The 17838-nt window shown below is 40.5% G+C and overlaps 1 protein-coding gene across 2 annotated transcripts; it reads left to right on the top strand.

The window, feature by feature from the left end:
• The first annotated feature begins 244 nt into the window (after positions 1 to 244).
• On the top strand, positions 245 to 17290 carry LUZP4 (leucine zipper protein 4). Of its 2 annotated transcripts, XM_007992637.3 has the most exons (4): positions 245 to 335; positions 12175 to 12309; positions 13499 to 13617; positions 16721 to 17290. In XM_007992637.3, exons 1-4 carry the CDS (start codon positions 245 to 247, stop codon positions 17288 to 17290), a joined length of 915 nt encoding a protein of 304 aa, XP_007990828.2. The 2 variants fall into 2 exon arrangements, with proteins under 2 accessions (XP_007990828.2, XP_037844789.1); XM_037988861.2 differs by lacking the exons at positions 245 to 335; positions 13499 to 13617 and having other exon boundaries at positions 12289 to 12309.
• Positions 17291 to 17838: the final 548 nt, after the last annotated feature.

The raw sequence follows: 17838 nt of genomic DNA, 5'->3' as shown, positions 1-17838 counted from the left end.
TAGAAAGGGGTATGCAGTGGGAGATGGGCGGGTCTTTCCTTTTTTTTTTTTTTTTCTAGTGAGCCAAGCTCCTGATAGGAGACTTGGTGAGAGGTATACGCCAAGCTCCACCCCTTGAGGCTTAGCAACAGCAAAGGAAGAGGCTATGATTGGAGGATCAGGTTAGCCCACCGTGCTCCTCCCGCGCAGTGAGGGGGCGGTACACGCGCCTGAGCTCGGAGTGTGACGCCATGATACAGAGGAGATGGCTTCGTTTCAGCAGCTAACATTTCCTGAAAAAGTGTCGCCAAATCGTCCCAGTCGGAAAAAGGTTAACTTCCTAGATATGTCTCTAGGTATGTAGATCTCGGATCCCAGTCCCCATTAGTTTGGGCTCACTGGTCTTGAGCGCAAGACCTCGGCATACCGCTGACTAGAAGTGGCGTCGGGAGGAGCACACCGCTTGGAGGAGAGGCTTCCCCCTCAGGGCATCTCCGCACCTGCCCGGCCCCTATCCCTCCTCTCCTCTTCTTCTCCTCACCTCCAGCCCTCTCCTTTCAGGTGGGGAACTCTGAGGGAGGCTGACAAAAAGTGCGTGGGGATTAAGGATTGCTGAAAGGGGCAGGCGGAGAAAATAGACCATTTCCGTGTATTTTACTCTCCTAAGAATTGATACCTAATTACTAGCCTCCTTCAAACACATGGGGCCAAGTGCTCTTCTCAGTCCAAGCGGATGTCATAAATCACTAGATTCCAGGGCCCGGAGGAGCAAGCCTCAGGCTATTTTACTAGGGATTCCAGCGTGGTAGTGCCAAGAGTTGTTGGTGGGTTGGTGTATCTGCTTTGTTGGAAGGGGTGGTTGGTGCGTTTATTTGCTTGTTGGCTGGTGGTTATTCGCTCTGGATCGCTTTTCTTTGCAGGCACTCTCTAGTCTCTAACTTGAGACCTCCACACGGAGAGTGGAACCTTAGAAAAAATAAATCCTTTATCAATGCCCCTAACCTCCTCCATTCTCACCAAACCCAGAAAAAGTGAATTTTACCCGGACCAGTTCCTCTGCTATTATCCACCTTAGAAATGGGGAAGAGGGGAGGGAATAGATTTTCCAAGCCAGATAGGGAGTGAGCAGAGCTGAGTAGAGGATGGAAGCTGACTTTAGAAATGGAGAGGGGCATCAGAGCACGGAAGAAGGAAACTGTAGAAATGGGGGAAGGAGGACAAAACAGAAAAGGCCTACTTTATTTAGTTAGGTTTGTGTGTCTGTGTGTGAAACAGGGGCTTGCTCTGTTTCTCAAGCAGGTGTGCAGTGGCATCATCTTGGCTCACTGCAACCTCTACCCCCTGGCGTCAATCGATCGTCCCACCTCAGCCGCTCGAGTAGCTGGGACTACAGGCATGTGCCACCACACCCGTCTAGGTTGTTTTTTGTTTTTGTTTTTGTTTTTTTTGTATTAGTAGAACGAGGTTTCACCGTGTTGCCCAGACTGGTCTCCTGGTCTCAAGTGATCTGCCCCCCTCGGCCTCCCAAAGTCCTGCGATTACAGGCGTGAGCCACCGCCCCCAGCCTAGTTAGTTATTTTTGAGACAAGGTCAGGGACTGTTGTCTGGGCTGGAGTGTAGTGGCACGATCACGGCTCACTGTGGCCTCAAGCTCTCAGGCTCAATCAAGTGATCCTACCACCTCAGCCTCTAGAGGAACTGGAACCACAGGTGCTTGCCACCACACCTACCTAATTTTTAAATTATGGTAGAGATTGGGTCTCCTTATGTTGCCCAGGCAGGTCTCGAACTCCTGGCCTCAAACAATCCTCCCGGCTCAGCCTCCCAAAATGCTGGGATTGTGGGCCTGAGCCACCGCGCCTGGCCAGGGGCCACTTTAGAAATGAGAGAGGGAGAGGCAGAGCAGTGGGAGCTGAGCTTCAATGTGGAAGTGCAGGGGTGGAGCGAGGAGAAGCAGGAACAAGGAGGGCGGACCTTAGAAATGGATGGAAAGAGGGTTCACCTTAGAGATGAGGGTAGGGGAGCAGAGCAGGGAGGGCTGAACTTTAAAAGGGGCAGGATAAGTGGAGGGAGAGTGTACCATAGAAATGAAGAAGTTTGGCTGGGCTTGGTGGCTCATTCCTGTAATCCCAGCAGTTTGGGAGGCTGAGGTGGGCGGCTTACTTGAGGCCAGGAGTTCGAGACCAGCCTGGCCAACATGGTGAAACCCCATCTGTACTAAAAATACAAAAATTAGCTGGGCATGGTGTTGTGTGCCTGTAGTCCCAGCTATGTGGGAGGCTGAGGCAGGAGAATTGCTTGAACCCGGGAGGTGGAGGCTCCAGTGAGTTGAGATCGCGGCACTGCACTCCAGCCTGGGTGCCAGAGTGAGACTCCATCTCAAAAAAAAAAAAAAAAAAAAAAAAGTACTGAAATGAAGAGGGGCGCTGTGGCTCATGCCTGTAATCGCGGGAGGCAGAGGTTAGGCTGGTCTTGAACTCCTGACCTCAAGTGATACGCTTGCCTCGGCCTCACACAGTGCTGGGATTACAGGTGTGAGCCACCTCGCCCGGCCTAAACTTTCTTTATAGTGTCCTTTGAAGTCCTGAAGTTTCAGATTCTGATAAAATACAATTTATCTGTCTTTTGTTGTTGTTCATGCTTTGGAGTCATTTCTAGAAAATCATGAAGATATACCCTTGTTTCCTTCTGAGAGTTTTCTAGTTTTAACTCTTACATTTACATCTTTGATCCATTTTGAGTTCATTCTTGTATATGGGGTGAGTTAAGAGCCAACTTCATTATATTGCATTTTGATGTCTAATTGTTCCAGCACTACTTGTTAAAAAGACTAATTTTCCTCCATTGAAAGCTCTTCTTGGTGGAATTGCTTTCTTAATTTCATTTTTGGATAGTTAATTGCTGGTATATATAAATAGAATTAATTTTTGCATATAGATCTTGTATCCTGCAACCTTGCTGAGCGTGTTCATTAGTGCTAATCTCCGTGTGTGTGTGTGTGTGTGTGTGTGTATCTTTAGGAATTTCTACATACAAGATCATGATATCTGAGAACAGAGATAGTTTTACTTTTTTCTAATCTGCTTGTCTTTTGTTCTTTTTGACTAATTGCTCTGGATAGAATTTCTAGCAAAACGTTAATTAGATGTGGTGAGATTGGACATCTTTGACTTGTTTCTGATCTTAGGGAGAAAAGTTTTCCGTTTTTCACCATTAATCATTTTACCTTTGGTTGGGTTTTTGTAGATGCCCTTATGAGGTTGAGGAATTTACTTGCCTCCCACTTTATTTCTGAGGAGGAATGACCATGAAAAGTAACTAAGTATTTTTTGTTGTTGTGGTATTTAAGGTGTTTAAGCAATCTATTTCAAGACTGGTATCAATTTCCTCTTGTAAGACATGGTCCCTGTTGATCCCATACTGCTACTTTCGCCCATCTCAACTTCATCCAAGTTCTGAAATATTTTGTGGCATTAAAATGACTTTAAAAATAATATTTGGTCACTGGCCAGGGCTGGGTTAAGGCGAGGTAAATGAGGCACTTGCTTCAAGTATAAAGTTCAACGAGTCACAAAAAAAAATTAGTTAATAGGGATAATTAATATTTTAATGAAATATTTAAAAAATTAAATGGACAAACTACAGCCATCTTTCTGGCCACCTGTTTTTGTAAATAAAGTTTTCTTCACTTAAGAACTAGGGTGAAGCAAGTGAAGGAGGGCTGTGCAAGTACAGGGTCTGATCTGATCTTTTTTTTTTAATGGAATCTCACTCTGTCACCGAGGCTGGAGTGCAGTGGCATGATCACAGCTCACTGCAGCCTCGACTTCCTGGGCTTAGGCAGTCCTCCCACCTCAGCCTCCCAAGTAGCTGGGATACAGGCGTGTGCCACCACGCCCAGCTAATGTTTTTGTAGTTTTGTAGAGACAGGTTCTCCCTATATTGCCTAGACTGGTCTTGACTTCTGGGCTCCAGCGATTCACCCACCTTGACCTCCCAAAGTGCTAGGATTACAGGTGTGAGCCACCACGTCCAGCCTTTGATCCTATCTTTTCAAAAAAAAGTTTGATATTTTGTTCGTCACGGATTGGTTTTGCATTGATTTTTATTTTTGAAAATATTGTGAGGCTGGGCTCGGTGGCTCACGCCTATAATCCCAGCTCTTTGGGAGGCTGAGGCAGGTGGATGACCTGAGGTCAGGAGTTCGAGACCACCCTGGCCAATGTGGTGAAATCCTGTCTCTACTAGAAATACAAAAATTAGCCGGGCGTGGTGGTGGGTGCCTGTAGTCCCAGCTACTCGGGAGGCTGAGACAGGAGAATTGCTTGAACCCGGGAGGCCGAGGTTGCAGTGAGCCGAGATCGCGCCACTGCACTCCAGCATGGGTTACAGAACTAGACTCTGTCTCAAAAAAAAAAAAGAAAGAAAGAAAATATTGTGTTAAGATATTTCAATCTTGATTACTGAGTTTTGGGGGGCCTCCTTGAATTTTGTGCCTGAAGTGAATTCCTCACTTACCTCACTCTAGGTCCTGCCTTGTCACTGGGACCTTGAAGGAAGAAGAACCCAGAACTGAAGGAAATTTATAGCACTGAGTTAAAACTTCATGCTTCCTGCACTTTTCTTTGTGTTGATTTCACTGACATTTTTGCAACTGCTAACAGAAAAGAAAAAACAAAACTGATAAATAGCTAAAGCAATGGGTTTATCTCAAAATTCAGGGAAATAAGGGCCATAGTTGCAGAGTGGCTTGGTCCCAAAAATGCAGTCGTTGTGTGACCTTGTGCAAGTTGCTCCATCTCTTGGGGCCTGAGTTTCCTGATCTGAATAAAATCTACATCATAGAGTTGTTGAAGATTAAATGAGATAATACAGGTAATGTTCACAAAGTATGCTGCCTGACGTGGATAAAGCTGAGTAAATATTTGCTATATGTGCCCCGGAAAGTGGGCCTAAACCCTCACTTTTGCGTAGCCAGCAATTTGGCAAGCTGGAGAAGTTACCTCTCCTCTCAGGATTTTGTTATCAAACTTCAGAGATGCAGTAGTCATGAAAGAGATTAAAAACCATCCAGGTGAAAGATGGGGTTTAAACAGCTCGCCTAAGTCTCTGGGAGACTGAGAGAGGAGGTGGTGTTGTGTAACTTGAATAATAGTGAAGTAAACAGACTTAGGAGGCACTTATATTTTAGTAGACGATTACAGCTGGAAGGATACTGGAGAGTCTGCTTTGGGAAAGATTAGTTCAGTTATTTGAAAGGCTGAGGAAAGATGTTGAGTTGAATTTGGTAGGTTAGCTGGAGATTAAGTATAACTGTAAGACCTCATAGTCACTGAGTTGTTAAAAATCTTGAAGTCATTGTTTTATCCTTTTAAACGCTGGTTCTGTGTATCCATGTTTTAAATGTTGGTTCTCTATATCCATATTTATACCTTTTTAGACAGATGAGAATCCCAATTTTGATCATGTCAGGAGGAACAGCAAACTTTCGACTAGTCATCACAGGCCCTTGCAATTTATTTTATTTTTATTTTTATTTAATTTTTTGAGACAGGGTCTGTCGCTGAGGCTGGAGTGCAGTGGCGCAATCACAGCTCACTGCAGCCTGGACCTCCCAGGCTCAAGCGATCCTCCCACCTTTGCCCCTAGAGTACCTGGGACCCTAGGTGTGCACCACCACACCTGGCTCATTTTTGTATTTTCTTTGGTAGAGATAGAGTTTCACCATGTTGCCCAGGCTGGTCTCAAACTCCTGGGCTCGAGCAATCTTCTCGCCTTGGCCTCCCAAAGTGCTGGGATTACAGCCGTGAGCCACTGCACCAGGCTGAGGCCCTTGCAGTTTGAAGGCAAGAAAAATACACAATAAATAGCAAATACATGTTGCTTTCTATGGTGTAATGAGAAAGCCATACTTTTTCATGATAAATTTCCACTTGTTTTTCTCAGTGAAAATAATACTTTTTAACAATGCATATCTTTGTTTTTATATAACTAAACACATGCTTTAGAAAAGCAGTAGTATGTTGGATGCAAGGTTTTTACTTCCATTGTAGTACATGCTAAAGTAGGAAAAGGCTCTACAAATGTATTTTTGGTTTTGTCCTCAGTGAACATACCCAAAAGGTATTAGAGTCTTTTTTTTTTTTTTTTTTTTTTTTTTTTTTTTTTTTTTAAACAAATAAAAGGCAAAAAGAAGACCAAAATTCGAACTGGTAACAGCAAGAACTTAATAGGAACTCCACTCCTCTGTTCATTACTTTTACCTAAAAGAGACATGCAAAAGTGTTGTAGTTAGAAAGAAAAGAACTTTTTCTGCCTGCTAGATATATTGGACCACGAATTCACAAATATGGATTATCCACTCTGTATTCTGTGCTAGGCACTTAGTACACTAATAAATAAACAGTGGTCTCTTCTCAAGTACCTCCTAATCTAGTTGGAGAGACAGCTAAGTAAATATGTGCAATTAAACATTGTTTTAAGTATTCTAGAAGTATGTATAGTCAGAATTTTTCAGAAATTGAGAGGAACCTAAGTCACTTACATTTTTTGAGGTTTCCAGCATTTTAAATATTTAAAAAATGGCAAAACAAAAATTGTGGTTCATTTTACATGTTTATAAATGTAAAATAGTGCTTTCAACCCACTGTAAAATAAAATGCAATATAAGTATGCTTTTCACAAGAAAATTACACAATTTAAATAAAAACGTAATTATTCATATGGCATCTCAAGCAGTGCAATCAGTTTTAAACTGTGTGAGGAATACTGTCTTTCTTCAGTCCTGACAGTTTATTTCTGAGACTAAGTATATCAGTAATTCAAATTTAAGGCTCTTTGGTGAGGCCTGAATCAAATGTCTCTCCTTGAGAGATTGGCTAAGTGTTCTCTAGGTGGATTCGGTGGAGAATATCATTACAGAGAGCAGAATGAACAAAGCCCCGTGTCTTTATAATGATATATTCTGAGAACTAAGGAAAAGGACATGAGAATCTGGAAAAATACTGTAGTATTAAGGACGCTTTCTTCATAACTTCATAGCCTATGTTGGAAGGGCATTTACACAGCTTACCCAGGTTCATAGGCATTTGCTTTCTCTTCAATATGAAAGGCTGAGCAGCAATTTGATTTCATCTCTAAATTGTAGCTGGTGAGATCTACCCAATTCCATTACAATCCAACAAATCAAATGGCGGTCTCTGGAATTACAAAGTCTAAGGATTAAAATTACGTATGATTTCACTTAAAAAAAAAAATCCGGCAACACATTCCAGGATGTGGATAATTCAAAAACATTTTTTAAAATAAGTTTTAGGCCGAGTGTGGTAGTTCACATCTGTAATTCCAGGAGATGTCAGCCTTTTCAAAGAAAATCAGAATCAGATTTTTTCTTATTATTTTAATTTTTATTTATTTGTAATTTTTGTGGGTATATAGTAGGTGTATATATTTATGGGGTACATGAGATGTTTTGATACAGGCATGCATGTAATTGCAATGTGAAATAAGCACATCATAGAGATTATCCATCCTCAAGCATTCATCCTTCGAGTTACAAACAATCCAATTATTACACTCTTTATTTTAAAATATATAGTTATTATTGACTATAGTCACCCTGTTGTGCTATCAAATAGTAGGTCTTATTCTTTCTATTTATATTTTATTGTACTGCCTATGTACTGAAAAGTTGTTGTAGTTATTATTTTTTATTGGTTCATCGTTTACTACTTAGGATGAGAGTAGTTTATACACCACAGTTACAGTGTTTTAATATTCTGTGTTTTTCTGTGTACTTACTATTACCCGTGAGTTTTATACCCTCAGATGATGACTTACTACTCATTAATGTCTTTTCTTCCTGGTTGAAGCACTCCCTTTAGCCTTTTTTGTAGGACAGGTCTGGTGTTGATGAAATCCCTCAGCTTTTGTTTGTCTGTGAAACTTTTTATTTCTCCTTCATGTTTGAAGGATATTCTCACTGGGTATGCTATTCTAGGGTAAAGTTTTTCCTTTCAGCACTTTAAATATATCAGCCCACTCTCTCCTGACTTGTAAGGTTTCCACTGAAGGGGTTGCTGCCAGACATATTAGAGCTCTGTTGTTTGTTATTTGTTTCTTTTCTCTTGCTGCTTTTAGGATCCTTTCTTTATCCTTGACCTTTAAGAGTCTGATTATTAAATGCCTTGAGGTCGTCTTCTTTGGGTTAAATCTGCTTAGTATTCTATAACCTTCTTGTACTTGGGTATTGATATCTTTCTCTAGGTTTGAGAACTATTTTTTTTCTTTTCTTTTTTTTTTTTTCTTTTTTTTGACAGAGGGTTGCTCTATAGCTCAGGCTGGAGAGCAGTGGCGTAATCTCAGCTCACTGCAACCTCAGCCTCACAGGTTCAAACAATTCTCCTGCCTCAGCCTCCCAAGTAGCTGGTATTACAGGTGTGCACCACCACACCCAGCTAATTTTTGTAGAGGTGGTGTTTAACCATGTTTGCCAGGCTGTTCCTAAACTCCTGACATCAAGTGATCCACCCATGAGCCACCACTCCCAGCCCCGTTGAATAAACGTTCTACCCCTCTCTCTTTCTCTACATCCTCTTTAAAGCCAATAACTCTCAGATTTGCCATTTTGAGGCTGTTTTCTAGATCCTGTAGGTATGTTTCATTGTTTGTTTTCTTTTGTCTCCTCTGATTGTACATTTTCAAATAGCCTTTCTTCAAGCTCACTAATTCTTCTGCCAGATTCATTCTGTTATTAAAGGACTGATGCATTCTTCAGTATGCCAATTGCATTTTTCCAGTTCCAGAATTTCTGCTTGACACTTTTCAATCATTTCTATCTCTTTGTTACATTTATCTGATAGAATTCTGAATTCCTTCTGTGTTTGCTTGAATTTATTTGAGTTTTCTCAACACAGCTATTTGGAATTCTCTGTCTGAAAAGTCACATATCTCTGTTTTTCCAGGACTCGTCCTTAGTGCCTTATTTAGTTCATTTGGTGAGGTCATGTTTTCCTGGAACCTATTGATACTAGTAGATGTTCTTCAGTGTCTGGGCATTGAAGGGTTAGGTATTTATTGTAGTCTTTACTGTCTGGGCTTCTTTGTACTCATCCTTTTTGGGAAGGCTTTCCAGATATTTGAAAAGACTTCAGTGTTGTGATCTGAGCAGTTTCTACTTTAGGGGACATCCCAAGCCCAGTAATGCTGTGGTTCTTGCAGACTCATAGAGGTACCGCCTTGATGGTTTTGGACAGGATCTGGGAGAATTCTCTGGATCACCAGGCAGAGCCTCTTGTTCTTTTCCCTTATTTTCTCCTAAACGAACAGAGTGTCTCTGTTCTGAGCCACCCAGAGCTGGGGTGGAGTGACACAAGCACCCCTGTGGCCACCACCACTATGACTGCACTGGGTCAGACCCGAAGCCAGCACAGCTCTGGGTCTCACCCAAGGTCTGCTGCAAATACTCCTGGCTACTGCCTAGCTTGCTCAAGGCTCTGGAGCTCTACAATCAGCCAGTGGCAAAACCAACCAGGCCTGTGTTCTTTCCTTCAGGGTGGCAAGGTCCCCCAAGCCCGAGGTGGGTCCAGAAGTGACATCTGGGACTCAGGACCTAGAGTCAAAAACCTTAGAAGTCTACCTGGTGTTCTATTATATTATGGCTGAGCTGACACTCATACCACAAAATGCAGTCCTTCCCACTCTTCCCTTCCCTTTCTAAAGGCAGAGGAGCCTTACCCCGTAACCAGTCATCCTAGGCCAGGAAGAGTATTGTTTACTGTGGACTACCATAGATGTTCCCTTAAGACTCAGGGGCTCTTAAGTCACTTTGCGATGAATGGTGCCTGGTCTGAGACTCACCCTTGAGAGCAGTGAGCTCCCCTCTGGCCTAGGGCAGTTCCAGAAGTGTTATCCAAGAGTCAAGTCCTGGAATCAGGGATTCCAAGAGCCCACTTGGTGCTCTACCCTTCTGTGGCTGTGCTGGTACCTGAAGCCAGCAAGTCTCAGAGGCTCACCCAAGGCCCTCAACATAGTACCTGGGTATTGCTGCTAGTTATTCAGTGCCCAAGAGCTCTTCAGTTAACAGTTGATGAATTCTGCCAGGGCTGAGTCCTTTCCTTCAAGGCAGTCGGTTCCCTTCTGGCCTAGGGTATGTCTAGAAATGTGGTCCAGGAGCTAGAGCCTGAAACAGGAACCTCGTAACTCTAACCGGTGCCCTAGCCTGCTGTGGCTGAGCTAGTATCCAAGATGTAAGACAAAGTCCTCCCCACTCTTCCCTCTCTTCTCAAGTGGAAGGAAGGGGTCTCTTTTGGAGCTGTGAGCTGTCCAGCCTGGGGTTAGGGGAGGGGCAATGCCACCACTCCCTTGGCTGCCCCAGCTGGTGTCTCAGTATGTCGTGTGGCCCCCCAAGTCCACACTCTGTTGGCCCAGTTCAGCACTAAGGCTTGCCTAAGAGTTGCAGCCCTTATGGCCTAGACCAGGTGTTTCCAATCTTTTGGCTTCCCTGGGCCACACTGAAAGAATAATTGTCTTGAGCCACACATAAAATACACTAACATTAACAATAGCTGATGAGCTAAAAAAAAAAAAAAAAAAAAAATTGCAAAAAAAATCTCATAATGTTTTAAGAAAGTTTACGAATTTGTGTCGGGCTGCATTCAAAACCGTCCTAGGCCGTGTGCGGCCTGCAGGCCGCGGGTTAGAAAAGCTTGGCCTAGACTGCCTTTCAGGTTTACTTGGAGATCCAGAGCACTGTAGCCCTTGATGGAGAGGTTTGTGGGAACTCGTGCTCGGGCTGCCGGGATGGGTGATTCCTCTCTGACTGGGGCTAGTTTAAATCTTCCTTCCAATGGGCAGGTGTCAGGTGAGTTTGGTCCAGTTTTCCTTTCTGCTCTAACAGGACAGCACTAAATTCAATGCCTCACGATTGCTGTGTTCTTCCTCCCCCAGTGCCCAGAGATGCTCTTGGCACCACCATGCCATTGCTGCCGGGGGTGGGGGAGGGGTGGCATTGGCGATTCAGGACTGTTTTTTCTGTCTCTTCAGTGCCTCTTTCAGTGATATGAAGTTAAAACCAGTTACTATGAGTGCTCACGTGATTTTTGTTTTTTATGAAGGTGTTTTTTCTGTGTAGATAGTTGTTAAATTTGTGTCCTTGCTGGGGGGACAATCGGTGGAGGCTTCTATTCTGCCATCTTGCTCCCTATCCCAGAATCAGATATTTAGAGACCTGAGGCAGGACTAGTACTAAGCAAAATAAAAAAGGAGTGATTAATCTGTGTCACCCAACTGCCTCTTTTATACCCTTTTCAGCTCTTCTTTTCTTTTAGAATCTCCAGTTTTTTCCAAATACCTAGCTTGTCCTTTTTTTCCCCCGCTTCTTCCTGAGTGTAGCTTCCGGAAGGTGTGGGGGCTTGTGCTTATTTCTAAAGATGCCTTGACATGAGTATAGTTTTATCCACTGATAGAGCATCCCACCTGTAGACTCTTCCATTCTAGATGTTAGGAGAGATATTTTAGAGCAAGTTGTACTTGTCTCCCATTCTTTAAATTATGCCATGTAAGTGCTCTCTGCCTGAGTACGTGTAAGTACGTGCCTGACTACAGAGTCAAGTCTGATTGCTTCCTGCTGCTACAATAATCTAGGTTCCTCACTTCTGTGGTGTCTCCTGTGAACTTCCATCACCACTTTCTTACTTTTGTCACTTCCTTTTTCTTTGTTACTTTTTGATAATATACATGTAACTAATTGTCTATTACTTACATTTAATCAGATAGACATTTAATGGTCTATCACTTTACATTTAATTACTGATTTACATTTATTTATTCAGCAACTTAATGACTCTATTGCTCTATATTTCTGTGACACTGAAATAACATTTAGTAAAATCATTTATTTAGATGATATCCCCCCTGAGCTATTGCAGTGTGAAAGTATTTTGCCTTTGTGTAAATAAAGTTACCATAAATCTAACAGGAATTTTTCTTTCTTATTCCAGCAAACCCTAAGATGTCGGTATTGATTGACCTTTGTTACAGTTTAACAAATTTATTATTATTATTGTATTATCATGTTTTAGGGATACTAGTTTTTAGGTATTCTGAAATATGAGATAGGATATAGATTATTCACTTGAGACATTATTATTTGGTTTTTGCCATTTTATTGATTTTTTAATGTATTTTCTAATATAGATGACATTATAATCTATAAAGAGTTAGAAGGGACAAATGCTGAAAAAGAAGAAAAGAGTAGAAGACAGAACCATAGTAAAAAGGAATCGTCTTCAAGACAGCAATCAAATACTCATGGATATTGCCATCAGAGAGGTAAAGTATGCTGAAAATAGTCACACATGGTAAAAAGAGTCTGAAATATTTGTGAATAACTAGGTAAGTAAAATCAAGAATTCACAATATTGTTCTAAAGTTGCATTATATTGCTTGTTTTATTTTTTCTGGGCATGGACTTATACAGGGTTGGTAAGAATTTATGCCATGTCATATGAATACAAATTTATTTTAATTTATAAGAATTATTTCCCTAATGGAGAGTGGGATAAGAAAAGTAACCATATGAGCTGAGAGATATTTTGTACTTGTTTACAAGCCTGGGTTGGTTGGTCGAGTTCTGCTTTTAGGAGGCAATAAAGGAGGGTTAAGAGCGTAGTCAATAATCTGAACACTATGGCATCCACATTTTGAAAATACAAATGTTGTAAGACAAAAAGAGTAGGGTAGAAATGACAAATGTCCTCTGTATACCTAACCTCATTGGTAAGTGCAGTGTGCATTTTTTAATATGAATGTGCTACAGATTGCCACGATACAGAAGTCTTTTCAACAATTAAAGGTCTTCATAATCTAGTCAACAGATTGGAACCATTTTGACATCGTGATTACTATAAGCCCCAACAGTTGCCTATGCAGCTTCATTTCAGTTCTTGTGTGAATCTTCAGTGGCTCAACATGTTCTGAGAAGAGAAGAGAAATGATGGTAGTTATTACAGGGGCAGAGCAGCCAAAAAGGGTAACATGGCCCATTCTTATGTGCCTAACCAGTCATCACAAAATTGATCTTTGTGAGCCTTTTGGAGTTATTCTTTGATGGGTTTTCTACTGTCTTTGTTTGTTTACCCAAACAAAGCAGACAATTGAGACAAATATTCACATGATTAATACAAAGCAGACAGTTTCTCTCCATCTCTCCTTTTTCTACTAGAGTATTCTTTCATTTAATTTCAGATAGTATGTCCCAACTTTGGTGGCATATGAAACCAAAATTGAGGTATTATATACTGAGAAGACTACCCTATTAAGGTATGCAAATTGAAATAGTATGGCAAAGACTGTTCTAGAATTCAGTGAGACTCCCAGATGATACCAGAGTAATGAAATATCAAAAGTTTTGCAAAACCCAGTGCATAGCTTTAAAAAAAATGAGATCAGAGATAATACTTCTCTGAGAGATACGTTGAATTTACTACTTGAAAATACAGAAAATATTTTTTTTTCAAAGGCTACTCAAGATTCAGAAGCAACTCTGAGGAAAGAAATCACGATAAAAAAACATCCCAAGAACCTTCTGGATTCAAGTCTGGACAACACCCTTTAAATGAGCAGCCTTTAATTGAACAGGTAGATAACTACCAAGAATTAACCAATATTAAAAATCCTACATTTAATATATTTCCTAATATTAATGATTTACTTTAAATTCTATTGAAAGCAGGGATTGTTTCTTGGTATTCCTCCATGGTGCCTTGAAAGTACTTTAAATTCAATGTTTGTTAGTTGATTTTTCCCCTGTAATTATTTTAAAAAACATTTGATTTTTGCTGTTTTCAGTCATTACTAAAACTTTTGAATTTATGAAATGCCAAAACAGATTATTAGTTATTGTCATTAATCCTATGTAATCATTTTTATTTGTCCTCATACAGAGGCTTTGAGCTTAAGTTATAATATAAAAAGAGTTTTAGTATCTTTGTGAATGAACTGTAAAAGTCAGAAGTCAGATGATATCAGATATGAAATATACTCTAGAAGCAACAGGTGGCACAGACTATACCTGTACGAATCCATTTCCTCTAACCACGCATAGGTGAGCCAATCAATAGAGAGGAATTTGAGAGGTGCTCAGATCCAGATTCACTAGCTAACATTGGTGCTAATGTTTCATCCTAGCTTATAAACTGATTCTTCTTAAGGTGTTACGTGGTCATTTAGCAAAAATGGCAGTTCCGGGAGCTTAAATCATTTTTGCCAAATCATGTAAAAGCAAATGTTTATTTATTTGCTTATCTGTTTATTTTGGAGAAAAACATATTGCATTTTCAAATATTTAAAGGATTATTTTAAATTGTTCAAATGGACCGGGCGCAGTGCCTCATGCCTGTAATCCCAGCACTTTAGGAGGCCGAGGCAGGCGGATCACGAGGTCAGGAGATTGAGACCATCCTGGCTAACACGGTGAAACCCCGTCTCTACTAAAAATACAAAAAATGAGCCGGGCGTTGTGGCGGGCACCCGTAGTCCAGCTACTCGGGAGGCTGAGGCAGGAGAATGGCGTGAACCCGGGAGGCGGAGCTTGCAGTGAGCCGAGATCGCGCCACTGCACTCCAGCCCAGGCGACAGAGCGAGACTCTGTCTCAAAAAAAAAAAAAAAAAAAAAATTGTTCAAATGATGATTCAATGCCTACTCTATGCAGGCACTATGATACCAGAACAGCCTGCTTCAAATAGTCTGTACGGTGGTGGAAGAGAAAGATAGGAAAGAAATGTAATGCCAGACAGTATGCAGTATGTGCATAATAGGGCATAAGTTATATATTGTGGGGATGTAGTAATTCATTCTGATTGGGGTTCTTGAGAAACTTTGGTGGAAGAGATGGCATATGATCTGTGCCTTATAGGATGAGGAGATTTATTTATAAAGTTTGGAAAGAAGAACATGAGCTTCCTTCTGATACAGTCCAAGCTGCATAAACTGAGAATAAATATTAAACAATATTTTCAAATTGAAAGCATCCTTTTCCTTTTATTTATTTTTTGTTTGTTTGTTTTTTTGAGACAGGGTCTCATTCCGTTGCCCAGGCTGGAATGTAGTAGTGTGATCATGGCTCACTGCCCCTTCTACCTTCTGGGCTCAAGTAATCCTCCCACTTCAGCCTCCCAAGTAGCTGGGACTATAGGCACGTGCCACCATGCCCTGCAAATTTTTTTTTCTTTTCTGTAGAGATGAGGTCTCGCTGTGTTGCCCAGGCTGGGAAAGTATCCTATTATTTATACTTTCGAAACTTTTGAGACTATCATAGCTGAACTCACCAGAAAAAAAAATTACCCTGCAATAAAGAAATGTGTTAAAATTTAAGCATAATTATTTTACCAATAAATTGAAATAATTATAGTTTTCAATAATACTTTACAATTCTATTAAGCTAGTTTTGTACTCAACAAGATTTAGTCTTATTATCAGTGGAACACAGTTTTATTTGTTCACCCCATGTATTTATTCAACACAACCTTTTGATAGAAGGCTTCATTTGTTTATAAGGAAAGAAAACTAATGTGCGCTTTGTTTTCCAAAGGTAGGAAATATATAGTACACAAGTTGATGAAAACATTTCTTATATAAACATTCATAAAAGGGACTGCAAGCTCCTTTGGAGAGGTACTTGGATACATATGGGTCTTTAGAAGATGGAACTCAGTCCTATCTTTCCTACTGACCTACTGTGCTCCCAACACCAGTCACTTAGAAAAGAGAAAAGGTACATGTGCATTTCACCCAATCTCCCTATTTAGGTTTTTCAGTACAAAAGTTGGAGAGTGGCTATAGCTTTATGTTTTAGCAAAACAACTAATTTTTTACATTTTTTATTTTAAAAAAAGTTTTCTGTGCATAATATCTTTTGTACTGGTACCTCCCCTGCTGTTTAGCAGTTGCATCCAGCTTCTGTTAGTGTTAAACTAAAAAGTCATAATGCCAAATTTAGGGCATGTTGTGCTTGTCAGGCAACATATACTAGTAGAAAGCTTGATTTCTCAGCATGGTCTATATGACTTTATCCACTTACATTTATGTAGCATCATAGAGTTTTGTCAGAGGTTTCATTATTTCCATTTGGCTGATTCACTCCACTGCCTTTTTGGCTTAAAAACTGAAAAGGTAGAAAGGCTGTGTTGTTGCCAAGCTAATTTACTTGAATAGTATTAAGCCAACCTTCCGCTTTTTTACAGCTTCCTTTCCCCTTACTTACTTCGTCTTTCTCTCTAGAATTAAGTATTAATTTATAATGAAAAGATAGTTTCTTTTTAATGATCATTGAGTAGGCAGAGAGTAAATATGATTTTGAACACTTTCCTTTTCATCCTAAGGACTTACACTACAAAATATTCTATCAAAGTCACAGAATCTGTTGTTTGTTTAGTAAAACATACATTCAGAAATTAGTAGGTAGAACATGACCATAGAATACAGTCAAACTCATAAAACAACTAATTTTCCATACTTTTATTTTATTAAAGTTTTAGTTGCATAGCATTTTTGTGCCAATGGCATGATACAATGGAGCTATTCTGTAAGTTAGTTCTAAACGCTGGTTGATAAATAAAAGTAAGGACAGTGGAATTCTAAAAGAAACAGTTGCCCATGAAAATGGTCTTGAGAATATATCATTATGACTTAAATCATGAAGTATATGTTTCATTTGTTTTTCATAATTGGGATCCTTTTCAGGAGAAGAGCAATGACAATTATGAGGCCCAAGCAGAGAAGAATCACGGCCAATCAGAGGGGAATCAGCATCAATCAGAAGGAAATCCGGACAAATCAGAAGAATCTCAGGGCCAACCAGAAGAAAATCATCATTCTGAGCGATCCCGAAACCACTTAGAGAGATCTTATTATCATTTAGAGAGATCTCAAGGGCAACTAAAGGTACATCATGCCCAATCTGAGAGATCTCACAGCCAATCCAAGAGATCTCATGGTCAGTCTGAGAGATCTCATGGCCAATCAAAGAGATCACATGGTCACTCAGAGAGATCTCATGGTCACTCCAAGAGATCTCGTATCCAGGGAGATCTTGTGGTCACTCAGAATGATCTCCTGGTCACTCAGAGAGATCTCATAGCCACTCAGAGAGATCTCATAGCCACTCAGAAAGATCTCATAGCTACTCAGAGAGATCTCATAGTCACTCAGAGAGCTCTCATGGCCACTGAGAGAGATCTCATGGTCTGTCAGGGAGATCTCATGGCCAATCAGAGAGACATCAGAGATACTCAACAGGTAAAAATACAGTGAATTCTTAATCATCAGAACAATGTGTTGAATTCTGTGGAACTAGAAAAGCATATATCTATATTCTAATGGCTAATGTATATTTGTTGAAACAGACATATATTGGGACAAAGACATAAATATTAGAATGGAGGCAATGTATACATGGTATCAATATTCTTTCAACTTGATGTCCTCTAAGCTATCATCCAGTTACCCAAGATGTCCCATTAAGTTGTTCCCTGTAGATCTGCTTTCCCTGGAAGAGCCCTATGTACTCAGCCTTTGCTATTGGGCCTTTCTCACAATTAGAATATTTTGATTTAGTGTCCTGTCTCCCTTGGACATTCCAACCTGGTAAGCAAGCTAATCTAACAACTAATTGCCAAATCGATAATATATAATCTATGATAATGAATATCTCTGCTTCCCACTCTGTCTCCTTCCTAAACCATCCTCAGAGAGTCCTTAGCAGACAAATGGTAGATGTATCTTTGGGCAGCTGAACTTTTCTGCTTTCCTCAAATCAGACCATAGGAGAGGATATATTCTATGCATAGATGTAATGCTAA

This window comes from Chlorocebus sabaeus, chromosome X (assembly GCF_047675955.1).
Source record: "Chlorocebus sabaeus isolate Y175 chromosome X, mChlSab1.0.hap1, whole genome shotgun sequence".
NCBI lineage: Eukaryota > Metazoa > Chordata > Mammalia > Primates > Cercopithecidae > Chlorocebus > Chlorocebus sabaeus.
Note: the sequence above shows the minus strand (reverse complement) of the source record. Positions and strands in the feature narration are given on the sequence as shown.

Excerpts from the sequence above, each read along its gene's own strand:
- LUZP4 (XM_007992637.3), top strand. The coding sequence starts at position 245 with ATGGCTTCGTTTCAGCAGCTAACATTTCCTGAAAAAGTGTCGCCAAAT. Across the intron at positions 336-12,174 it reads CTTCCTAGATATGTCTCTAG|ATGACATTATAATCTATAAA; the intron begins GTATGTAGATCT and ends TTTCTAATATAG. Across the intron at positions 12,310-13,498 it reads TGGATATTGCCATCAGAGAG|GCTACTCAAGATTCAGAAGC; the intron begins GTAAAGTATGCT and ends TTTTTTTCAAAG.